This window comes from Sander vitreus, chromosome 2 (genome assembly GCF_031162955.1).
Source record: "Sander vitreus isolate 19-12246 chromosome 2, sanVit1, whole genome shotgun sequence".
Classification (NCBI taxonomy): Eukaryota; Metazoa; Chordata; class Actinopteri; order Perciformes; family Percidae; genus Sander; species Sander vitreus.
This window is the reverse complement of record NC_135856.1, coordinates 2,948,971-2,975,252: the sequence shown is the minus strand read 5'-3', so window position 1 is coordinate 2,975,252 and position 26,282 is coordinate 2,948,971. Positions and strand designations below refer to the sequence as shown.

The window sequence follows — 26,282 nt, the reverse complement described above, 5'->3', positions numbered from 1 at the left end:
CAAAGGTGGAGCAGTATGTCCTGTATGTCCCTTACACACACAGACACACACACACAAAGGTGGAGCAGTATGTCCTGTATGTCCCTTACACACACACACACACAAAGGTAGAGCAGTATGTCCTGTATGTCCCTTACACACACACACAGACACACAGGTGGAGCAGTATGTCCTGTATGTCCCTTACACACACACACAGACACACACACAAAGGTGGAGCAGTATGTCCTGTATGTCCCTTACACACACACACACACACACACACACACACACACACACACACAAAGGTGGAGCAGTATGTCCTGTATGTCCCTTACACACACACACACACACACAAAGGTGGAGCAGTATGTCCTGTATGTCCCTTACACACACACACACACACACACACACACAAAGGTGGAGCAGTATGTCCTGTATGTCTCTTACCAGCTAACGTATATAGATGGAGCATGAACATGGAGCGTCTACTCCAGTTCATGCAAACGCAAATGTTACATTACATTAAATTTTCTTAATCGCGATTAATCACATGTTTCATCACATGATTACAATTGTATTATTTAGCATTTCAGAACAGTTTTTAAGTCCATATTAACAATGAAAGCCGTTCTTACCAGAGGATCTTAACTGGGGATCAAATGAATGCAAAGAAAGTGACTTTATGAACTGATTTTAAGGTTTGTATTTGTTTATTATATATTTAATCTAGTCAGTATTAGGGTTGGGTATTGTTTGGTTTGGATACCGGTGCTAAAGCGGTACTTTTAAAACGGTACCGGTGCCTTAACGGTTCCTGAACCGATACTTTTTAAGAAAGTAAAAAACAAAAAAAAGAAGGGTACTGAACAGTTGGTGACATTAAAGAACGGCTTGTTTATTGCTAAGGCCATATGGTCAACATTAAATGTTTAATAATAATGTATAACAATAACTTATTTCACTAGTAAATTGCTGTTGAACGACAAAAACAACAACCAGATGGGAAAGGACATTTACAATAACTTCAAATGCACCACGACGCTGTAGTTTACCAGTTTCATTGAACGCACCGTCTGTGTTGTTTCTCCGACGGCAGCTGCAGATTGTTACATCCCGGTGTTGAATCCTCTACAGTAAAACACAGTCACACTTTACACCGTTTAGCGTTAGCTGTCAGCATTTTAACCGTGTTTAATCCAGCTACTAGCTAGTGGTAGGCTAACGTTAGCTGCCGTCGAGTATAGTGTTAACTAGCTAGTGGTAGGCTAACGTTAGCTGCTGTTGAGTATAGTGTTAACTAGCTAGTGGTAGGCTAACGTTAGCTGCTGTTGAGTACAGTGTTAACTAGCTAGCGGTAGGCTAACGTTAGCTGCTGTAGAGTATAGTGTTAACTAGCTAGCGGTAGGCTAACGTTAGCTGCTGTAGAGTATAGTGTTAACTAGCTAGCGGTAGGCTAATGGTAGCTGCCGTCGAGTATAGTGTTAACTAGCTAGCGGTAGGCTAACGTTAGCTGCCGTCGAGTATAGTGTTAACTAGCTAGCGGTAGGCTAACGTTAGCTGCCGTCGAGTATAGTGTTAACTAGCTAGCGGTAGGCTAACGTTAGCTGCCGTCGAGTATAGTGTTAACTAGCTAGCGGTAGGCTAACGTTAGCTGCCGTCGAGTATAGTGTTAACTAGCTAGCGGTAGGCTAACGTTAGCTGCCGTCGAGTATAGTGTTAACTAGCTAGCGGTAGGCTAACGTTAGCTGCCGTCGAGTATAGTGTTAACTAGCTAGCGGTAGGCTAACGTTAGCTGCCGTCGAGTATAGTGTTAACTAGCTAGCGGTAGCCTAACGTTAGCTGCCGTCGAGTATAGTGTTAACTAGCTAGCGGTAGGCTAACGTTAGCTGCCGTCGAGTATAGTGTTAACTAGCTAGCGGTAGCCTAACGTTAGCTGCCGTCGAGTATAGTGTTAACTAGCTAGCGGTAGGCTAACGTTAGCTGCTGTCGGTATAGTGTTAACTAGCTAGCGGTAGGCTAACGTTAGCTGCTGTCGAGTGTAGCGTTAACTAGCGTCACGTGCAGCGGTGTTTCTGTTGCCTGTATCGTCTGTTTCAGAGCAGCAGAGAGAAGAGCAGACATATCAGTGGCACCAGAATGAGGCACCGAAATCGGCGTTGCTATTCCTGCAGCAGCAGGATGTGTTAGGAGGAACTACGGCAAAATAGTAGCCTGTTAGGCACGACGCAAGCGTAAAAAAATAACGCATTATGCTCGACCCTTAATCGCATCGTGATTAACGCGTTAATGCTGACAGCCCTAATATCAAGCCAATAGGAATCACTTGGAATTGATGGTGGTGGTAAATATTCATGAAAAAGGACACGTTTGTGAACAGGCACAGATTTTGAGAATGAACAACTGAACACGTTGTTTGATGTCTAACGTAAAACTATTATTACACTGGAAGGAACACTCACGGAGGAAGTCGTACTTCTTGGAATAATACGGCCACCGTAGGAGTTACAACGCGCTCAGAAGGGGAGGAGATAGAAAGTAATATTCAGTTTCATACAATATTAAAATCCTTACCTTATCACTAAATGATTCGACTACAAATAAATATTAATAAATATCTAATTAAACAAACTATACCCGCCAAGCCCGAACTCAAAGATTATTGTTCAGAATGATTCAAAGCTGCTCGGAGGCCAGATGGATTAGAGAGGTTTAACTAATTACATAATTAATAATTAAAACAAACACAACAGAAAGTTGTTTCAACTGACAGCCTCTGAATCAGCAGTTACCAGCCGTTACCAGCCGTTACCAGCCGTTACCAGCAGGTACCAGCAGGTACCAGCAGGTACCAGCAGTTACCAGCCGTTACCAGCCGTTACCAGCCGTTACCAGCAGGTACCAGCAGGTACCAGCAGGTACCAGCAGGTACCAGCCGTTACCAGCCGTTAACTCCACCCGTCTGGCACTCCGAGCACAATAAAACAAACACATATCTCCAGAGATTAAGATTTGATCGACCACTGACCCACACCGCGACAAGTCAGCATGTTTTCACCAGCAGGCGCGATTCAGATGTGATATGTATGTGTGTGTGTGTCTCTCTGTCTGTGTCTCTCTGTCTGTGTGTGTGTGTGTGTGTGTGTCTCTGTCTGTCTGTGTGTGTGTGTCTCTGTCTGTGTGTGTGTGTCTCTGTCTCTGTCTGTGTGTGTGTCTCTCTGTCTGTCTGTGTGTGTCTGTCTGTGTGTGTGTCTCTGTCTGTCTCTCTGTCTGTCTGTGTGTGTCTCTGTCTGTCTGTCTCTGTCTGTGTGTCTCTCTGTGTCTTTCTGTCTGTCTGTTTCTGTCTGTCTGTCTGTCTGTCTGTGTGTGTGTGTGTGTGTGTGTGTGTGTGTCTCTGTCTGTCTGTCTGTGTGTCTCTGTCTGTCTGTCTGTCTGTCTGTCTGTGTGTGTGTGTGTGTGTGTGTGTGTGTGTGTGTGTGTGTGTGTGTGTGTGTGTGTCTCTGTCTGTCTGTGTGTGTGTGTGTCTCTGTCTGTCTGTGTGTGTGTGTGTGTGTCTCTCTGTCTGTCTGTGTGTGTCTGTCTGTGTGTGTGTCTCTGTCTGTCTGTGTGTGTGTGTCTCTCTGTCTGTGTGTGTGTGTGTGTCTCTCTGTCTGTCTGTGTGTGTCTCTCTGTCTGTGTGTGTGTGTGTGTCTCTCTGTCTGTCTGTGTGTGTCTCTCTGTCTGTCTCTCTGTCTGTCTGTGTGTGTCTCTGTCTGTCTGTCTCTGTCTGTGTGTCTCTCTGTGTCTTTCTGTCTGTGTGTCTCTGTCTGTCTGTCTCTGTCTGTGTGTGTGTGTGTGTCTCTGTCTGTGTGTGCTCTGTCTGTCTGTCTGTGTGTGTGTGTGTGTGTGTGTGTGTGTGTGTGTGTGTGTCTCTGTCTGTGTGTGTGTGTCTCTGTCTGTCTCTGTCTGTGTGTGTGTGTCTCTCTGTCTGTCTGTGTGTGTCTGTCTGTGTGTGTGTCTCTGTCTGTCTGTGTGTGTGTGTCTCTCTGTCTGTGTGTGTGTGTGTGTCTCTCTGTCTGTCTGTGTGTGTCTCTCTGTCTGTCTCTCTGTCTGTCTGTGTGTGTCTCTGTCTGTCTGTCTCTGTCTGTGTGTCTCTCTGTGTCTTTCTGTCTGTGTGTCTCTGTCTGTGTGTGTGTGTGTGTGTCTCTGTCTGTGTGTCTGTGTGTCTCTCTGTCTGTCTCTGTGTGTGTGTGTGTGTGTGTGTGTGTGTGTGTGTGAGAGAGAGTCCCACCTTCTGTGAGGCAGCGTTTGGGTTGTGGACCTGTGACGGGTACAGTATCCGTTAAATACAAATCCGTGCCGTAAAGTGTCCCAAAAAGTAAATGTGACTGAAAAAGAATCCTCACTTCTCCTCCTCAGCCCAACGGCTGGAACCGCTTTTAAAGATTTCTACGGATTTGTGCCGAGGAAAGCCTGGAAGACTCTTCACACATTGGTTAACTTCCCCAGGATTACAAATTCCTCCTTCTTTAGGACTAACTTCTCTACACTGTGTTCCAAATTATTATCCAATGCACATTTTCTTTTTTAATCACATGCCGGCATTTATTAATTTATTTTACACTTCACTGGGCTTTGCGTCGTGTCTAACAGCTACTGTTTTGACCCTTTGCAGCACCGTTACTTATCATCAAGCTGCCACTTCCTCGTATCACATCCTGCTGCTGCAGGCTGCAGACATGATGGAGAAACACAGCAGCAATGACATCCTGAATGGAGCTTTTTATTTTCCAAAACTCCCGGACGGCTCGTAGACGAGTCAAAGCCATATGCACGTTGTGTAAAGCACGTCAAGCTTGAGCTACCACCTACGGGAGACGGCCGAAAAGGACGCCTCATATGCTGGGAAGCGGCCGCTGGGGACGCGACTACGGGGAAAGGACGCCTCACACGTCGGGGGACGGCCGATGGGGACGCGCCACAATAACAGGACGGTTGTGATTAGGAAGACTACGGGAAACAAAACGGCAAACGCGGGACGCGATCCCCGCTCGCCTGGGTGAAAGTCCTGTGTTGTTTTTCACCAACTGCCATGAGACTGGGCTGTCTGACCCGTCTCGTTGCCGTCGAGTGGGACAGCAGCCCCCCCACACACAGCCTGTACGACACGGAGAAAGCAGCCACACTGGAACAGCTGCAAGGTGCTGCCAACGCTGTCTCATTAACCGCTGATCACTGGACGTCAGTGAGGAATCAACATTATTTAGGAGTTAGTAAGGATAAGGATGTTTTGTTTTTTAGTTAGGTACTTGGAGGAATTGTGCAATAATGACAGATTCACACGTTTCTTTTGTTTACAGTAAATAAATAATTACAAATCTTAAAATCAAGTCCATAAAGTCACTTTCTTTGCATTCATTTGATTCCCAATCAAGATCCACTGGTAAGAACGGCTTTCCATTGTTAATATGTAGAACTGAAAATGGTCATTTGCTGAATGTGCAGCATTAGGAGGTCATATTTACTGTAATCAAAAGCTATATTTCAACCAAACGCATGAGAAAATCAGGAAAATCAGTGTAAAATATCATTAGCATAATAATTTGGAACACAGTGTAAATCTCCGGCTCTCTTCGATGAAGATACCTTTCCAACCCCTATATTTACGTTTCTTTTCTACATCGTGTAGTATTTATATTTTCGGCATTTCTTAGTTTGACGTTCCTGTCATCATATCCTTCTCCACACTGACTGGTTTTAAATTAATCACACCCTCTATGTTACATGAAATAACTCCCCTCACATGATTTCTTTTACATGTTTTACCTTAAAATCTATTACTACATTTAGGATAAGTTCCACCTGTATCGTTCCCATCTGGAATTGGGGTAAATACTGTGTGAAGAGGTCACAAAATGAATAAATGCTTTGTGGGGTGAGGGAGGAATGTTCAGACCTTCTCGAGGACCAGCGGCTCGTCCTTCAGGCTGCGGTTCAGGTCGCTGCGGGCGTACATGCTGAAATCCTCCACCATCATCTTATCAATCAGCTTCTCCAGCTCGCACAGCTGGGAGCCCAGATGTCTGAGGGGCGGGCACAAGTACAGTAAGTAAATAAGTAAGTAAGTAGGTAAATAAGTTAGTCAGACAGCCTGTAAGTAAGTGAGTGTATATGTCAGCTGATAAGTAACATTATACCATGGTCTGGGTGAATACTCGATTCTGATTGGCTGCAGGGTGTCCATAAAAAAGTGATGTAGGAGACCTACTAAAGGAGTTCTGGTGAAACTGTTTACTGTTCTAAATGAACGGGCTACATTAAAACAAAAAGGAAATGTGAATCTGTTATTTTTAACACTGTGAGGTGCATCGCACACACAGACAGACAGACAGACAGACAGACAGACAGAGACACACACAGAGACACACACAGAGACACACACAGACACACACATCCTCAGTGCATCGTCCTCTGAACACCACAGGATGTCGCTAACACTCACGCTGCAGGAAGTAAGTTATACTGCCCCTCTGGACTGACTTTGTTTCACAGAGAATAACGTTATCTCACATCCCGTTCGCTGTTCAGCTCGCTACTTCAGGCTGCGGCCGACAGTGACGTTACACATCGCGGACAGAATTGTTCGTGAAAGTGAGTTATATTGTTTTGGGGACAATGACATGTCTGGATAGCTAGCTTGTCTTGCTGTTCAACATACTGTCACATTATTTTTACTGATTGTACACAATGTTATTGACTTTGGATCTTGCTGCGCGTCGGACGGCTCACGCCTCGCCGTCCTCCATTAATACCTGACAATGGACAGCTCGTCGGGCATTAACCCTTACAGAAATGCCAGCACAGAAATGTTAAATGTTGTGGAGTTTCCAGCTTACGAACTCATGCTCTGTAAGTTGAGACAGTGGTACCCAGGTCTCATTCAGGTCAGTGTCCAACATAAACCTCATAACCTTTCCAGGCAGAGGAGTACTTCTACGTTGTGCCTCCATAGATTCAGGGAATCTGAGGCCTCTTTCACACTGGCTGCGTGGCGTGAGCGTGGCGTGTCAGTTGCGTGGCGTTTTCTATGTCTTTGCACACCAGAAACGTGTCTGACGCGGCGCTGCTGCTGCTGCTGCTAGCCTTGTCTGTACACGTGTATGTTTCCCATTGATAAAATGAAATGTTAAACATAACTATATACTGATCTGATTACAGCAAAGACAGGCTCCAGAATATTTTGTTCTGTATTGACAGGTGCAATATTTGAAAATCGATAATTATTTATTAGTATTTTTTTTAAATTACATTTATATCCAGAGCTGGGCAATATATCGATATTATATCGATATCGTGATATGAGACTAGATATCGTCTTAGATTGTGAATATCTTAATATAACATAAGTGTCTTTTCCTGGTGTTAAAGGCTGCGTTACAGTAAAGTGATGTCATGTTCTGATCCTACCAGACTGTTGTAACTGTTCTGTTATTTACCTTTACCCCCTTAGTCATTATATCCACATTACTGATGATTATTTATCATCTCATTGTGTAAATGTTTTGTGAAAGCACCGATAGTCAACGCTACAATATCGTTGCGGTATCGATATCGAGGTATATATCGTGATATTTGATTTTCTCCATATCGCCCTGCTCTAATTATATCTGCATTTATGTCAAAACCTCGAGACTTTCAAACATCAACATGTTATATAAACATCGTGGAAACGCTTCTAACGCGCTTGCGGCACCTTTAATTCCTCCTCCTCCTCCACCTACTACTCCTCCTCCTCCCCCTCCTCCTCCTCCTCCTCCTCCACCTCCTCACCTGAAGCTGTGGATTCCCTGCAGCTCCTGCTGCAGCACCTCCTTGGTGGTGGAGATGAGCTCCAGCGCGCCGACGAACTCGGAGGTGGAGAGCAGCAGCTGCACCGTCGGCTGCGTCTGATGCACCGCCGCCATCAGCTTCAGCTTGTTGTGCAGCTTCACGCAGTTGTTGCGCGTCAGGGCGGTGCGGACGGCCTGCAGAGGCCCCTGGCACATGACGCGGTCGATGGCGGCGGTGCGGCCCCGCAGGACGGCCACGGCCCGCTGCGTCTCCTCCAGCCGGTCCTGCAGCTCATGCTGCGAGGACATGGCGTGGAAAAACGCCTCGGAGCGCAGCGAGATCTGCCGGGCGATGCTCACTTCCACCACGTCCAGGTAGTGACTCAGCTGGAGGCAGAGACCCAGAGGTCACAGTTTAGATTACATTTCTAAGAAAAGCCTGTGATGTGTACAGCTATATATAGCTATATATATATATATATATATATATATATATATATATATATATATATATATATATATATATATACATACATACACACAGACATCAGCTGTGTGCTCGGCCATCAAGTGGTATTTCAGACTGGACGTGCTGCGATGATAGCTCAGTTCACAACGACAAAACACACAGATCACTTTGGTCTTACTTCACTTTTTAAAAGTAAACTTTCCATTCAGAATCTTACCGGCATCCATTTCGGCGTCTCGCGCTCGCCATCCACTCAAAACGTGACGTTAGCCTACTGCTCTTTGGCCGGCTCGCAAGCCCAGACAAGTGTGTGCTGCGTGCCTGTTGTTGTGTTTCCGGTCTAGCTAGATCTGGTGTGGTGTTGTAGTTTTTCTAACGTTACTAGTTGTTGCAACAGCATGTGAAAAAACTACAAAGATTGCTAGGCCAAAAAGAACGTTAGGCTCTCGATAAAAATATTGACACTGCTAATAACGCGTTTAACTGACAGCACTTTTATATATATATATATATATATATATATATATATATATATATATGAATTAAGAATATTCGTTGACAGCCCTGGTGATGTGGGTTTTGTGCAGAGCGGATGAGTGCGTTCACCTTCTCCTGCAGCAGTTTGGACGAGGCCACGTCTCTGCTGCTCTTGCCCCCGGCGCTGTTGAAGTGCGACCAGGGCAACACGGCGTTGAAGGTGGCCGGGTCCTCCAGAGCAAAGTCAGGCTTCATGAAGATCTGCACGTTTAAAAACACAAGTAGTAGTTAAAGAGAGTTACAGAGTAAAAGCTTCAGTTTTCTACGACTCAGAGCCAATTAAAAAAACCAGAGAATCAAAGTAGACTTGGTACCTTCGGGACTTGTTCCAACTCAGCTCGGGATTTGTCTTAAAAAAACAGGAAAAGCTCTGAATCAGTCACTTGTTATTGTCCAAATAGTCAGCTGTGTTTGAGTTCATTCTACATTCTGAACTACAATACTCTTTGATGCATGAGTAAAAACTGATTGGAGTTTTATTCTTTTGTCACGATATTCCTTGGATTGCAATCTACCGTAATAATAATAATAATAATAATAATAATAATAATAATAATATTACAAAAGAACGAGTAACTCAACAAGTAATCGTGTTAAATAATCCTGATTTCAATATTGACCAAAATAATTGTGGTTGTGTTTCTTTCCATAATCTAGCAGCCCTAGTTTGCTCGTCAGGTCACATATTAAAATTTCAGGCATGTCCAGCGTGTGTGTGTGTGTGTGTGTGTGTGTGTGTCTGTCTGTATGTGTGTGTGTCTGTCTGTGTGTGTGTGTGTGTGTTTGTGTGTGTGTGTGTGTGTGTGTCTGTCTGTATGTGTGTGTATGTGTGTTTGTCTGTCTGTGTGTCTCTGTGTGTCTCTGTGTGTGTGTGTGTCTGTCTGCCTGCGTGCGTGCGTGTGTGTGTGTGTGTGTGTGTGTGTGTGTGTGTGTGCTTGTTTTACTAAAACCGGGAGTCCAGTATACTTGTGGGGTCTGCACAGCTTTGTGGGGCCCAAAATGCTGGACCCCACAAGGTTAAAGGTCTGTTTGAGGGTTAAGACTTGGTTTTAGGATTATTGTTAGAATGAGGTTCTGGTTAGGGTGAGGGTAAGGGTTAAGGTTAGGCATTTAGTTGGGATGGTTAAGGTTAGGGTAAGGGGCTAGGGAATGCATTATGTCAATGACGGGTCCCCACAAAGATAGTGAAACAAACCTCTGTGTGTGTGTGTGTGTGTGTGTGTGTGTCTGAAGGCGATGTGTGCTTCCACTGGTCGTTTTATTGCCCAGCAGCAGCAGCTGTTTAATAATTCATACCATGATTGGTGGTGATACTGGAGACAGCGTCCACGTCGTCTTTGTTGGGACAGATCGTCTTGCAGCGTTCATGGATTCTTTCCCTCTGATAATAAAAACACAGAAAGACAGAAAGATTCAGCTGTTTTTGGTTTCAACTCGACATCTAAAGCCACACTAACGGCACGTTCAGACCAAGAGCCAATTTGCACGTGTAATGTACAATTTTCAGAGATTGCTCCTGTGGTGTTGTGTGAAAATAGTGTTTTTTCTTTACGTAGAGGGAACATTTCTGTACATGACTTTGTATAGTAGTCTTTTTGTTTATTTGTACATTGTATGTGTTTTTTTTTATTATCTTGCACTCCTGACTGCAGATCAAGTTTCCCATTTGGCATAATAAGGTATTTGGTGTTTTAAGCCCCCAACGTCGTCTTCCAGGCAGGATTAGGCAAATCCTGCCTGGAAGACGACGTTGGGGGCTTAAAACACCATCGAGCACATAATAACGTGACTGAGCTATCCATCCATCTTCGTCCGCTTATCCGGTATCGGGTCGTGGGGGCAGCAGCTCCAGCAGGGGACCCCAAACTTCCCTTTCCCGAGACACATTAACCAGCTCCGACTGGGGGATCCCGAGGCGTTCCCAGGCCAGGTTAGAGATATAATCCCTCCACCTAGTCCTGGGTCTCCCCCGAGGCCTCCTCCCAGCTGGACGTCCCTCCACCTAGTCCTGGGTCTTCCCGAGACCACCTCCCAGCTGGACGTCCTTCCACCTAGTCCTGGGTCTTCCCGAGGCCTCCTCCCAGCTGGACGTCCCTCCACCTAGTCCTGGGTCTCCCCCGAGGCCTCCTCCCAGCTGGACGTCCCTCCACCTAGTCCTGGGTCTTCCCCGAGGCCTCCTCCCAGCTGGACGTGCCTCCACCTAGTCCTGGATCCTCCCCGAGGCCTCCTCCCAGCTGGACGTGCCTGGAACACCTCCCTAGGGAGGCGCCCAGGGGGCATCCTTACCAGATGCCCGAACCACCTCAACTGGCTCCTTTTGACGTGAAGGAGCAGCGTCTCTACTCCGAGCTCCTCACGGATAACTGAGCTTCTCACCCTATCTCTAAGGGAGACGCCAGCTACCCTCCTGAGGAAACCCATCTCGGCCGCTTGTACCCTGGATCTCGTTCTTTCGGTGACTGAACTGAACAAAAGAAAAGACATCCAGAGATTTTCCACAGGGTTGCGCGGCGGTCGGAGTGTTAGTGAAACCGCGTCCTGCGGTGTGCTTCAACTCTCCAATGTTTCCGTCAGATCGTTTATAGATCTCAACATTTCCTACCGCAATTGAAGGCAGCTTTATTTCGCGGAGAAAGAGAAAGAAATGAGACTGAGGAAACCGTCAGCTGTTCCCCAAACTCCCAGGCAGTTCAGAGCTTGTGTTTGGGGTTTTAAAACTTTCTTGTGGCAGAGATAGAGGCAGTGATGCTTCCTGTTTCCTGTACGAGACTCTCACACCGCCTCAAAACACTCTGACAAGTCTGATCTTTGCTCAACTTTTGCACACGCCTCCAAATACGCACTACCTCCATTCAAAATGAATCAAAGACCTGCGTTTTCGGCAGATGTCTGAGGCATGGATGTATTAAGAGAACGGGTCTGAGGACCGGCGAACGCAGCTTAATAGCACGTTCCGTTGAATGCCGCATTGTGTGGGTTAGCTCTAGCCAGGTTAGCCATTGTTAGCAATACCAGTTAATAACAAGGCATTACGCTGTATTTTGTGCATACAAACAGAATAACAACGTGTCCACAGATAGAAGATAGACAGGACTGTGTGTACGACTGATTTAGTGAGACACAAATAAGACGTTAGTGCTAATAACTAATGGAACGCGCTATAACTGCCGAAGTAAATGTGAAGGTTAGCCTGAAGGGGGCGCTTAAAGGGACCGACTTATTGGGACTTTGTCTTATTAACCGTATCCCCCAGAGTTAGGTAAGTCCATACTAGGGCTGTCAAACGATTACATTTTCTTAATCGCCATTAATCACATGTTTCATCGCATTTCAGAACAGTTTTTAAGTCCATATTAACAATGAAAGCCGTTCTTACCAGAGGATCTTAACTGGGGATCAAATGAATGCAAAGAAAGTGACTTTATGAACTGATTTTAAGGTTTGTATTTGTTTATTATATATTTAATCTAGTCACACATGACTCTAGAGTCAGTATTAGGGTTGGGTATTGTTTGGTTTGGATACCGGTGCTAAAGCGGTACTTTTAAAACGGTAACGGTGCCTTAACGGTTCCTGAACCGATACTTTTTAGGCTTGTTTATTGCTAAGGCCATATGGTCAACATTAAATGTTTAATAATAATGTATAACAATAACTTATTTCACTAGTAAATTGCTGTTGAACGACAAAAACAACAACCAGATGGGAAAGGACATTTACAATAACTTCAAATGCACCACGAGGCTGTAGTTTACCAGTTTCATTGAACGCACCGTCTGTGTTGTTTCTCCGACGGCAGCTGCAGATTGTTACATCCCGGTGTTGAATCCTCTACAGTAAAACACAGTCACACTTTACACCGTTTAGCGTTAGCTGTCAGCATTTTAATCGTGTTTAATCCAGCTACTAGCTAGCGGTAGGCTAACATTAGCTGCTGTTGAGTATAGTGTTAACTAGCTAGCGGTAGGCTAACGTTAGCTGCTGTCGAGTATAGTGTTAACTAGCTAGCGGTAGGCTAACGTTAGCTGCTGTCGAGTATAGTGTTAACTAGCTAGCAGTAGGCTAACGTTAGCTGCTGTCGAGTATAGTGTTAACTAGCTAGCGGTAGGCTAACGTTAGCTGCTGTCGAGTATAGTGTTAACTAGCTAGCGGTAGGCTAACGTTAGCTGCTGTCGAGTATAGTGTTAACTAGCTAGCGGTAGGCTAACGTTAGCTGCTGTCGAGTGTAGCGTTAACTAGCGTCACGTGCAGCGGTGTTTCTGTTGCCTGTATCGTCTGTTTCAGAGCAGCAGAGAGAAGAGCAGACATATCAGTGGCACCAGAATGAGGGACCGAAATCAGCGTCGCTATTCCTGCAGCAGCAGGATGTGTTAGGAGGAACTACGGCAAAATAGTAGCCTGTTAGGCACAACGCAAAGCCGAGTGAAGTGAAAATAAATGAATGAATAAATGGCGGCATGTGATTAATACGATTAAAAAAAGTGAACGCATTATGCTCGACCCTTATTTGCATCGTTATTAACGTGTTAATGCTGACAGCCCTAGTCCAGACATACCCTTCTCATCTCCGTGCGTGTCGTAACTCTGTCTGACGCCCCTATCGCTAGCCTAGCTTAGCACAGATCCTGGATGTAACCGGCTCCATCTAGCCTAGCTTAGCACAGATCCTGGAGGTAACCGGCTCCATCTAGCCTAGCTTAGCACAGATCCTGGAGGTAACCGGCTCCATCTAGCCTAGCTTAGCACAGATCCTGGATGTAACCAGCTCCGTCTAGCCTAGCTTAGCACAGATCCTGGATGTAACCGGTCCGTCTAGCCTAGCTTAGCACAGATCCTGGATGTAACCGGTCCGTCTAGCCTAGCTTAGCACAGATCCTGGAGGTAACCGGCTCCATCTAGCCTAGCTTAGCACAGATCCTGGAGGTAACCGGCTCCATCTAGCCTAGCTTAGCACAGATCCTGGATGTAACCGGCTCCGTCTAGCCTAGCTTAGCACAGATCCTGGAGGTAACCGGCTCCATCTAGTCTAGCTTAGCACAGATCCTGGAGGTAACCGGCTCCATCTAGCCTAGCTTAGCACAGATCCTGGAGGTAACTGGCTCCGTCTAGCCTAGCTTAGCACAGATCCTGGAGGTAACTGGCTCCATCTAGCCTAGCTTAGCACAGATCCTGGAGGTAACTGGCTCCGTCTAGCCTAGCTTAGCACAGATCCTGGAGGTAACTGGCTCCATCTAGCCTAGCTTAGCACAGATCCTGGAGGTAACTGGCTCCATCTAGCCTAGCTTAGCACAGATCCTGGAGGTAACCGGCTCCATCTAGCCTAGCTTAGCATAGATCCTGGAGGTAACCGGCTCCATCTAGCCTAGCTTAGCACAGATCCTGGAGGTAACCGGCTCCGTCTAGCCTAGCTTAGCACAGATCCTGGAGGTAACCGGCTCCGTCTAGCCTAGCTTAGCACAGATCCTGGAGGTAACTGGCTCCATCTAGCCTAGCTTAGCACAGATCCTGGAGGTAACCGGCTCCATCTAGCCTAGCTTAGCACAGATCCTGGAGGTAACCGGCTCCGTCTAGCCTAGCTTAGCACAGATCCTGAGGTAACTGGCTCCATCTAGCCTAGCTTAGCACAGATCCTGGAGGTAACCGGCTCCGTCTAGCCTAGCTTAGCACAGATCCTGGAGGTAACTGGCTCCATCTAGCCTAGCTTAGCACAGATCCTGGAGGTAACCGGCTCCGTCTAGCCTAGCTTAGCACAGATCCTGGAGGTAACTGGCTCCATCTAGCCTAGCTTAGCACAGATCCTGGAGGTAACCGGCTCCGTCTAGCCTAGCTTAGCACAGATCCTGGAGGTAACCGGCTCCATCTAGCCTAGCTTAGCACAGATCCTGGAGGTAACCGGCTCCATCTAGCCTAGCTTAGCACAGATCCTGGAGGTAACCGGCTCCGTCTAGCCTAGCTTAGCACAGATCCTGGAGGTAACTGGCTCCATCTAGCCTAGCTTAGCACAGATCCTGGAGGTAACCGGCTCCATCTAGCCTAGCTTAGCACAGATCCTGGAGGTAACTGGCTCCATCTAGCCTAGCTTAGCACAGATCCTGGATGTAACCGGTCCGTCTAGCCTAGCTTAGCACAGATCCTGGATGTAACCGGTCCGTCTAGCCTAGCTTAGCACAGATCCTGGAGATAACCGGCTCCGTCTAGCCTAGCTTAGCACAGATCCTGGAGGTAACTGGCTCCATCTAGCCTAGCTTAGCACAGATCCTGGATGTAAACAGCTCCGTCTAGCCTAGCTTAGCACAGATCCTGGATGTAACCGGTCCGTCTAGCCTAGCTTAGCACAGATCCTGGAGGTAACTGGCTCCATCTAGTCTAGCTTAGCACAGATCCTGGAGGTAACCGGCTCCGTCTAGCCTAGCTTAGCACAGATCCTGGAGGTAACCGGCTCCATCTAGCCTAGCTTAGCATAGATCCTGGAGGTAACTGGCTCCATCTAGCCTAGCTTAGCACAGATCCTGGAGGTAACTGGCTCCATCTAGCCTAGCTTAGCACAGATCCTGGATGTAACTGGTCCGTCTAGCCTAGCTTAGCACAGATCCTGGAGGTAACTGGCTCCATCTAGCCTACTGCTCCCAATAAGTGACAAAATAACACCAACATGTTCCTGTTTACATGTTGTGACATGTATAGTCACAGCGTGTACTAATAACAAGGTCACATGACACACAGCCATCTTCTAACCGTATACATACTGGGAACTATATTCTCAGAAGGCGAAGCACTGCTACTTCTGCTACTTGGGCGGAGGGATTTCTTCGCAGCACTCCAGGCAAACTCTCTGCTCCTCAGGGTATGTATGGACTTACATAACTCTGGGGGATTACGGTGAATAAGCTAAAGTCCCAATAAGTCGGCGTGTTCATTTAATAAAAACCAAAACACAAAACTTCCAAAAGCCACAGATCCTGTTGTCCAATGAGAACAATAAACCAGCACACAACAAGTCATAAGGAAGCATCAGAGGAACGTTTGCCAACTGTTCTTTTGTCTTGAGGAGGAAATGAACACAATTTCTAAGAACTGGACCGCTGTTACAGGAATAGAAAGAAGTCGGTCCAGGTGACAAAGTCTGTTCACACCTCAGCCTGGAAGTGAAACCATGTGGGCCTATCTGGGGATTTCTAAACTTTTTATATCATTTTACAGCTATATGGACGTGAATAAGAGGCCAAGTGATAGTAAAAAAGGAATCAAAAGCTGCTGTTTGAGCAAACTAGCGGAACTTAGTGAAACTTTAAACAGCAAAAATGAGAAAAGGTTAAACACAAACTGCTGCTGATGACGCAGTTTGTGATGTCTGTCAAGTGGAGAAACACGACATTACACAGCGGAAATAATAACTAACCTCAAGATATTTTAACACTTTGTAAGGTCCGAAAATGTCAGCACAAAAAAAATCAAAGCATGACTCGATAAACAAAGTGCTGTCAGGTTTAAATCATCGACTCCTCTAGCTATCTAAGCTATTATGTTGCTGAACGCAGACTACCAAAACAGAAACGTGTCCCAGATTCTGTAAAACAACCCAGAGGCTCATTTCATTTCCTGAGAGTGTTTCCCTGATGATTTTATCAAATAATAACGACATTCAGTAGAGCAGAAGGAAACACAGATGTCTCAATGTGTGGCTCCTCCACTGGGTCACATGAGTGTGTTTCCCATAAATATCTCCGTCTATGGTGCACCACTATGGCTTCACACAGACAACAGCTGACTCATCAATCATAAATACACACGTAGTAGAACAACAACGCCGCGGCAGGTTTTAGTGGAGAGCAGATAGAGCGGGCAGAAAGTGGGAATGTTTTTGGTCTGTAAGACTGTTGAAACTGAAGTGTGTGTGTGTGTGTCTCTATGTGTGTGTGTGTCTCTATGTGTGTGTGTGTGTGTGTGTGTGTGTGTGTGTGTGTGTGTGTGTGTGTGTGTGTGTGTGTGTGTGTCTGTGTGTGTGTGTCTCCCTCTCTGTGTATGTGTTTCTCTCTCTCTCTCTGTATGTGTCTGTCTATGTGTCTGTCTCTCTCTCTGTGTATGTGTCTCTCTCTCTCTCTCTCTCTCTGTGTGTATGTGTCTGTCTGTCTGTCTGTGTGTGTCTGTGTATGTGTCTGTCTGTCTCTCTGTGTATGTGTCTGTGTCTGTCTGTCTCTCTCTGTATGTGTCTGTCTGTCTCTGTGTATGTGTCTGTCTGTCTCTCTGTGTATGTGTCTGTCTCTCTCTCTCTGTATGTGTCTGTCTCTCTCTGTGTATGTGTCTCTCTCTCTCTGTGTGTATGTGTCTGTCTGTCTGTGTGTGTGTGTGTGTGTATGTGTCTGTCTGTGTGTGTGTGTGTGTGTCTCTGTGTGTGTGTGTGTGTGTGTGTGTGTCTCTGTGTGTGTGTGTGTGTGTGTGTGTGTGTGTGTGTGTGTGTATGTGTCTGTCTGTGTGTGTGTGTGTGTGTCTCTGTGTGTGTGTGTGTGTGTGTGTGTGGTAGGTGTGAAAACGCCCTAAATGTTTTTAACAAGTCTCACATGCTCATACATAACTAGAAATGTGTGATGTGAAATTCAGAAGTCGGGAGTTGGACAATCGTTCTGATGTTTTGATGGAACAGACAACTAATCCATTAACTGACAAAGAAAATAATCGTTAGTTGCAGCCTTAGTATTGAGTCTATAAAAGAAACCGTCGGCGCTGAAACGGCTTCGACAGGTTCCCGACACCCCCACGAGGCGAGGCTGAACACAAACATGACCTGAACACAAACATGACCTGAACACAAACATGACCTGAACACAAACATGACCTGAACACAAACATGACCGAACACAAACATGACACGCAGCGTGTGTGTGTGTGTCTGTGAGCGTGTGTGTGTGTCTGTGAGCGAGCGTGTGTGTATGAGTGTCTGTGTGAGCGTGTGTGTATGAGTGTCTGTGTGTGTCTGTGTGCGAGCCTGTGTGTGTGTGTATGAGTGTCTGTGTGTGTCTGTGAGCGAGCGTGTGTGTATGAGTGCATGAGTGTCTGTGTGTGTCTGTGAGCGAGCGTGTGTGTGTGTGTGTGTGTATGAGTGTCTGTGAGCGAGCGTGTGTGTGTGTGTATGAGTGTCTGTGTGTGTCTGTGTGCGAGCCTGTGTGTATGTCTCTGGGTGCGTCGTGTGTGTGTGTGAGCGTGTCTGTGAGCGTGTGTGTGTCTGTCTGTGTGAGCGTCTGTCTGTCTGTGTGTGTCTGTGTGTGTGTGTCTGTCTGTCTGTGTGTGTGTGTGAGCGTGTCTGTGCCGTGTGTGTCTGTGAGCGTCAGTGTCTGTGAGCGCGTGTGTGTGTCTGTCTGTCTGTGTGTGTGTGTGAGCGTGTGTGTGTCTGTCTGTCTTTGTGTGTCTGTGTGTGTGTCGTGTGTCTGTGAGCGCGTGTGTGTCTGTGAGCGCGTGTGTGTGTCTGTCTGTCTGTGTGTGTCTGTGTGAGCTGCAGTGTGTCTGTGTGTGTCGTGTGTCTGTGCTGCAGTGCGTGTGTGTGTCTGTGTGTGTGTGTGTCTGTCTGTGTGTGTGTGTGTCTGTGTGTCTGTGTGTGTATGTCTGTGTGTGTGTGTGTGTGTCTGTGTGTGTGTCTGTGTGTGTGTGTGTGTGTGTGTGTGTGTGTGTGTGTGCTACCTGAGCCATCTCCTGCAGGTACGGCCCAAAGTGTTCCCTGGTGATGTTGGGGAGGTAGAAGGAGGGCATCACCTCTGTCTCCGCGAAGTCCAGCCCCCATGTTTTGGTGAAAAAGTCGGACTCCCGCTTGGCGAGCCGCGGGTCGTTCAGCGCGGCCGGGAGGTTGACCTTCGAGCTGTACACGGTCCACCTGTCGTACTCCGCCACCACGGAAGGACCCTCACACAGGCCCCGCCCCTCACCTGCAGGAAAACAAGAGTCGCGAGTTATACGACCTCAGCCACATTTAATTACAAACTGTGACATCCACAGACACACACACACAGACACAGACACACACACACACACACACAGACACACACACAGACACACACACAGACACAGACACACACGCACACAGACAGACACACACGCACACAGACAGACAGACACGCACACAGACAGACAGACAGACACACACACAGACAGACACACACACACACACACACACACACACAGACAGACAGACACACACACACACAGACAGACACACAGACAGACACACAGACAGACACACACGGACAGACAGACACACACGCACACAGACAGACACGCACACACACAGACAGACACACACGCACACAGACAGACACACAGACACACACACACAGACAGACACACACACACACAGACAGACACACAGACAGACACACAGACAGACACACACGCACACAGACAGACACACACGCACACAGACAGACAGACAGACAGACATGCACACAGACAGACAGACACACAGACAGACAGACACACACGCACACAGACACACACGCACACAGACACACACGCACACAGACAGACAGACAGACAGACATGCACACAGACAGACAGACACACACGCAGACAGACACACACGCACACAGACAGACACACACACACGCACACAGACAGACAGACACACACGCAGACAGACACACACGCACACAGACACACAGACAGACACCCAGACACACACACTCAAGTAGAGCATAAAGTAAAGAGCTAAAATGATTATTAGATTGACAGAAAATTAATTAGGTTCAATTATGTCATTTTAATTTGTTTAAAGAAGCAAAAAAAAGCCCAAAACATCCCAGTTCCAGCTTCTCAAATGTAAGCACATGCTTGTTTTCTTTGTTTTAAATCCCCGTAAACTGTTATCTTTGGGTTTTCAAGGGATTTGTTTTGTAAAATGTTGTCTGCGAGTGCGAGGGCAGTGTGCAGTCTGCAGTTGTTCCCACCGGTGGGCTCCTTGGGGCAGACGTCGGGCAGGGAGCAGATGGTCCGGCAGCGGGGCGGGGGGGTGTCCCGCTCCTTGCGATAGATCCCGTCTCGGCCTCCGCGAGACACCGGGGAAGAGCCGTGGCCGGAGGCCATGGCATCGGGACTGGCCTCCCAGGAGGCTAGCTGCAGACAGACACAAACACAGGAAGCGCTGACGTTAGACACAAGAACACTAGATTAAAAAGGGAAAGGCTGTCGATGCGTTTCTCCTGTCAACACATCTCAGACTCAAACCAGCAGCTCCTAGAGCACTGGTTTGAACAGCGTTTTTAAGCCATGTACCCTCTAACCAGCGTGAATAATGTTTGGTAGAAAAACAAAGTGTCTATAAAGAGGAAGAATACAGCGACGTCAGCGATAGATTCACTAAACTACAGCCTTGGACCTGGACAACATTTAGATGATGATGAAGAAAGGAGACAAAAACTTGGACAAAGACGGGAGAGAGAAGGAAGGAAGGCAAGAATAGGTCGGAAATAATCCTCTTATTCTTTCTTCAACAAGGTGGAAATGACCAATGGCTGATTGAGAAGCTGTGTCAAATCTAATAGGATGTGATGAGAAGCTTTTAGTTATGGTTATTCTTAATGTCTCTGTCCCTTACATTCATGTTTCCCATTAGTGTCAAACATGTTTTATATGTACGTACACCGTTTGTTAAGGTTGGAAAGAGAAAGAAGGAAGGCAACACTAGGGCGACAAAAGTGACCAAAAAATTCCAAAAATCGACAAGAACAACTAAGAACAAAAGACAGTAGAAAGAAGAAAGAATAGGTCAAAGGAAATGGAACAACAGATCCCGTCGCTGTGGACGGAGAGCAGTGAAGCAGCCTGGGTAAACCCTGACGAACTTCTGCACACAAACTAAAGAGCCTTGAACAACTACTCACTACTCCAGGGGTTTTCAAACCCTCCGTGTGTGTGGACCACTATCTGTAATCAACAATTACCACCTCGTAATACACATAATGAAATATGTCAACACACAGTCCTACATGAACTAATCCGCACCTCTTAACAGGCTTACCAGCACTACAACTGGTCATCTCATCAGTACAACAGGCTCGTTAAAAGAAACTGCACACAGCGGCTACCGTCAGTGTTTCCTTTAGGATTTTTTTTTAACAGTGGGGGCCGGTGACTGACTGACTGACTGTCAGACAGACAGACAGACAGACAGACAGACAGAACTGGCTAGTTATTCGGACAGCGTCTCTTCTGCCCAGTGACGCGTCATGCACCCTAACAACGCAGCCCTATTTCTAACACCGTGGGGAGGCAGAAATGTTTGGGACAGTTTGGGGATGACTGCACTAGAGCACCAAATGTGGATTAATCCGCCGCTGAAAATAGTCCCCAAGAAATGCTCCATTTCCTGCTGTTCGTTGGATAAAAACTACCAGCGGTTAACTTGTTACTAGTCGTTAGGAAATTACTGATTAAACGTATCTTAAATTAAGAGATTTACGTCTTTAGTAGGAACCACTGGGCTCGATGTTGACAGGAAGTCAGAGAGTATCGAGAAACAGACACATGATGTGTTGATGGTGACAATATGAACACACAGAATAATGCGTCAGCCTCTCTGAAGTACAGGAAGTCACACCTGTTCACAGTGAGTTTGTCTGCAGTCAGGCGTTCAGACCCGAACTGAAAGTGTTTTTAGTTTGTTCCGTGCAGCGGGGGCGACCCCGGGACCGTGACACCGGGACCGTCACATCTAGACGCTGAGTAATCGATTGCAGCCCTAAAATTTAGGTACAATAAATGACCCAGCACTACGTAATTGTGACTGTCTCTCTCCAAAAACAATGATTATACAGAAAAAGACTGTGTGTGTGTGTGTCTGTCTTTCTGTGTGTGTGTGTCTCTGTGTGTGTGTGTGTCTGTGTGTGTGTGTGTGTGTCTCTGTCTTAATGAATGAATAATGTATCGTAAATAAATAAATGTTCTTCCTTAAAATACAGGGGGGCATAAGTCAGTTCACCCCTATGTTAGATTCCCATAGAGGCAGGCAGACTTTTATTTTGAAAGGCCAGTTATTTCATGGATCCAGAATACTATGATCCTGATAAAGTTCCCTTGGCCTTTGGAATTAAAATAGCCCCACACAGATACAGTATTAGGGGACCACTAAGGTCTATATAAAGAGACTTCAGATACAGTATTAGGGGACCACTAAGGTCTATATAAAAGAGACTTCAGATACAGTATTAGGGGACCACTAAGGTCTATATAAAAGAGACTTCAGATACAGTATTAGGGGACCACTAAGGTCTATATAAAAGAGACTTCAGATACAGTATTAGGGGACCACTAAGGTCTATATAAAAGAGACTTCAGCTATAGATTGATGACCTCTGTGTACGTTACCTAGGTTTTAAGTGTTGATTTAGTGTTCATGTTTATTTACATTTGTCGGGTCACTTACTGACTGAGACGCGGCGGTAGATTAAGGACCTGTGTGTATCGAGTGTGTGTACAAGGTAAATAACGTTCTGTATCTCTGGCTCTTTGACTTCTTCCACTTAACTAGTTCAGCCAGCTGTGTTTATTTGCTGCCTCCAGCTTCATCTGAAACTAAATGTGTCTTCTGGCAACAACAACACACCTTCCACGTTCTGGGTGTCGCGTTAGGTCACGGCAGTTTCCTGCGGCGCCGCTTGTTTTACAGTTCTGCGGAGGCTCCAGGCAGAGCTTTTGCCGTAGCCACGTACACACACACACGGCCGGCTCGACGCACGCACCAGCGCACAGGTATAAACATCAGGCCACTTACATAGGCTACGGAGAAAGCTCTGCGTGGAGCCTCCACAGAACTGGAAAACAAGCTCAAGTGGCCTGATGTTTATACTTGTGTGCGTCGAGCCGGCATATAACGACCAGCCACGCTGAGGCGGTACTAACATCTGCAACGGAAAACGGACGCACAGTGTGTCGAGTAGAGGCGAGTCGAGCAGGTACCATGTAATGGAAAAACGCCATTATTGGGTAGTTTAATCTACAGCAATGCATCATGGTCTATAAGATCATGTTTGTAGCGTCGCTGTCCTGTGACAACCACGTATCTCTAAAACGTTTTTTTTTTTAACTTCTCACGGTGTCAGAAAAACAGCTGTTTCCAGCTTTGTGACGATGTATTTTCCAGCTGATCCGAGAGGCTTTTTAAAGCCTTTATTTAGCTTTTAAAGTCAGAGTGTGTAACGCGTTCAGTTGTTCATTATCAAAGTCCGTGTTGCCCGTTCACAAACGTGTCCTTTGTCATGAATATTTACCGCCACCATCAAAAAAGAGTTGATTGCGATATATGATCTCAACGCTAGATGGGAGACATTCCCACACACTGGACCTTTAAGAAGGAAACATAACGGAACACTTTAGAGATGCACCGATACTGTACTGTACATACGATAAACAGAAGTTACACGTGTTACAGTTCTCAAGGACGCACGCACACACGGACGCCACAGCCCAGTCTCTTTCTCTCAACTTCTCCGCCGTGTGGCGTGTACCAGCTCGCGGTGTGAAGCTCGCGTCTGTGCTGTTCTCCCACATGTAGGAACCTCGTGGATTAACCTGCAACATGTCAGCTGTTTGGAGACTCTTCAGCGTGTGTGCAGAAGATAACACGTTTGCAATATGCAACACCTGCGAGGAGGAAGTAGGGCGTGGAGGGATGACGCCAAAAACCAAAAATCACATTTTTTTAGTTGGATATTGGACGTGAAGAGAAGGAAATGGTTCTAACGTTGCTCTTTAGATGTGTGTTAATGTCCCACAGCAGGAGTCATTTATATAGGTCTGTTTTATAGTGATCCATCATCTGTTCAACACATGTTCTATTAAAGAAAAGATAGAAAATAAATATGTGTGTGCTGTAAAATGGTTAGAAAACATGAAATCAGAATCGGCCTAGAACGTTGTAATCGGTGCATCTCTAGAAAACTTCATCCTTCAGTTCATCACGAACATTCAACATCAACACATCTGGAGATACGAGGCTTTCACTGGACAGGAAGGGATGGAAAACATCTGGAAAGTAACTACAGCTGTCAGACAAAAGTAGTGGAGTACAAAGTACAATATCTACCTCTGAGGTGTATAGAAAAAGAAATACTTAAATAAAGTACCTTAAAATGTGTACACAAGTACACACACACTCCTAAACACACACACTCCTACACATTCCTAAACACACACACACACACACAGAAGTACAAGTACCTTAAAATATGTACCAAAGATCTTAAGTACACACACACTCTCCTACACACACACACCTACAAACACACACACACCTACACACTCCTACACACACACACACTACTACAAACACACACACACACTACTACAAACACACACACACACTACTACAAACACACACACACTACTACAAACACACACACACACTCCTACAAACACACACACACTCCTACAAACACACACACACTCCTACAAACACACACACACTCCTACAAACACACACACTCCTACACACACACTCCTAAAACACACACACACAAAAGTACAAGTACCATAAAATGTGTGTAAAGTTCTTAAGTACACACACACACTCCTATACACACACACACACACACACACACACACACACACACACACACACACACACGTACCTTAAACTGTGTAGACATTACTTGAGTAAATGTACTTAGTTACATTCCGATACTGCTGTCTTCCAACAGGACAGGCAGCTGTGACAGAGGCTAGCCAGCTAGCTTTAGCTTAGTTCCCGTGCATTCACTGATTAATCTGTTAGCGTTAAATCCACTGAGCTGACAGTGAAGTCAACACTAAACGGTAACGAAAAAACACACTACACAACATTTCACTTTCGATGACAGGGCTGATAAAGGCTCTGAATACCCGCGGCCTGTGTCAAAGCTAATGCTAAAGCTAATGTTGTCGGGGTTACACGTAGACTGGCTAATGCTAGCAGGTTAGCCAGGCAGCTAACAGCTAGAAACTCTGATAAGGGGAAATGAAATAAAAGACACACACCGGGAAAGTTCCGTGACAGCGGGGCTTCGGCCGCCTCCGTACCTGTCGTGTGAAGCACAGCAACCGGCGTTTCTCCTCTTCAACATCACAGGAATACCGGAGGAACCGGGAGGAAAACAACCGGACACACAGTAGCAGCAGCAGATACACCGACCATGATGCACTGCGGGAGGAGGGCCAGCCAGAGGCCGCTTCTTCTGTCTTCTGTTTTCACCAAAGCTCGCTGCTGCCACCTGCTGGCCAGCGGTCGATACATAAAATAAAATAAAATAAAATAAAATAAAATAAAATAAAATAAAATAAAATAAAATAAAATAAAATAAAATAAAATAAAATAAAATAAAATAAAATAAAATAAAATAAAATAAAATAAAATAAAATAAAATAAAATAAAATAAAATTAATTTAAATTACTATTAAATTAAATTAAATTAAATAAAAATAAAATAAAATAAAATAAAATAAAATAAAATAAAATAAAATAAAATAAAATAAAATAAAATTAATTTAAATTACTATTAAATAACTCAAGTAAAGTACAAGTTCGTCAACATTTGTACTTCCGTAAAGTACCTTAAGTAAATGAACTTAGTTACAGTCCACCACTGGGTCTATAGAAATCTATATCTATTATTATACTATATCCTATACTATTATATTCTATATCCTCATAGAAATATGGAGCTTATTACTTGAGTATACGATGCGTACCATTATTATAAAGTGTTAGTTTGTTTTAGAAAAGCCTCCAAAACTACAGATGTGCAGTCACATTTATGACAACTTGAACTAATGTTATAAAACAAGTTTATTTTAATGTATTTAATTACCAGATAATGCGATAAGAGCACTGCACATAAATCAGATAAAAGGATGGCTTTATTGTAATATTTAGCTTTAAAGGAAGATCATATGAGCATTATAGGAATATGAGATTAAAAAAATGACATATTGGATTTGCTTTGGTAGAAGATTAAGTAAAAAAGCAAGAAAAAAAAAAAACAGGGTCAATAATTATGACAAAGTACTGATTTGCTTTTGGTAGAAATTTCCACACGAAAGGAAAATAAATCGGATAAATATTGGAATAATGATGGTAGACGTCTTGGCCCTTTTCTGACCGCTCCTCTGTCCCTCCTCGGTGAAGGCCGTCTCATAGCTCTTATTTCTGCCCAAAGGAGCGAGGAGCGAGGAGGGATCACAGAGGGAGGAGCGAGCATCGAGGAGCGAGGAGCGAGGAGTGAGCATCGAGGAGGGATCACAGAGGGAGGAGCGAGCATCGAGGAGCGAGGAGCGAGGAGCGAGCATTGAGGAGGGATCACAGAGGGAGGAGCGAGCATCGAGGAACGAGCGTCGAGGAGGGATCACAGAGGGAGGAGCGAGCATCGAGGAGCGAGCAGCGAGGAGTGAGCATCGAGGAGGGATCACAGAGGAGGAGCGAGCATCGAGGAGCCGAGCAGCGAGGAGGAGCACGAGGAGGATCGCAGACGAGGAGC

General features: G+C 45.7%; 1 protein-coding gene across 3 annotated transcripts in view; it reads right to left on the bottom strand.

The window, feature by feature from the left end:
- The window catches only part of vps54 (VPS54 subunit of GARP complex), a 48,369-nt gene extending 23,412 nt beyond the window's left edge, over positions 1-24,957 (bottom strand). The window contains exons 1-9 of one of the 3 annotated variants that reach the window (XM_078273134.1): positions 24,787-24,957; positions 19,725-19,890; positions 18,466-18,707; positions 10,090-10,174; positions 9,108-9,142; positions 8,863-8,994; positions 7,789-8,174; positions 5,915-6,041; positions 4,250-4,279 (exon numbers count right to left, since the gene is read on the bottom strand). In XM_078273134.1, the coding sequence (XP_078129260.1) occupies positions 4,250-4,279; positions 5,915-6,041; positions 7,789-8,174; positions 8,863-8,994; positions 9,108-9,142; positions 10,090-10,174; positions 18,466-18,707; positions 19,725-19,860 (1,173 nt within the window). In that variant the 5' untranslated portion in view covers positions 19,861-19,890; positions 24,787-24,957. The remainder of the gene's footprint in view (positions 1-4,249; positions 4,280-5,914; positions 6,042-7,788; positions 8,175-8,862; positions 8,995-9,107; positions 9,143-10,089; positions 10,175-18,465; positions 18,708-19,724; positions 19,891-24,786) is intronic. The other 2 variants (XM_078273142.1, XM_078273151.1) reach the window with 2 other exon arrangements.
- Between the last annotated feature and the right edge of the window lie 1,325 nt (positions 24,958-26,282).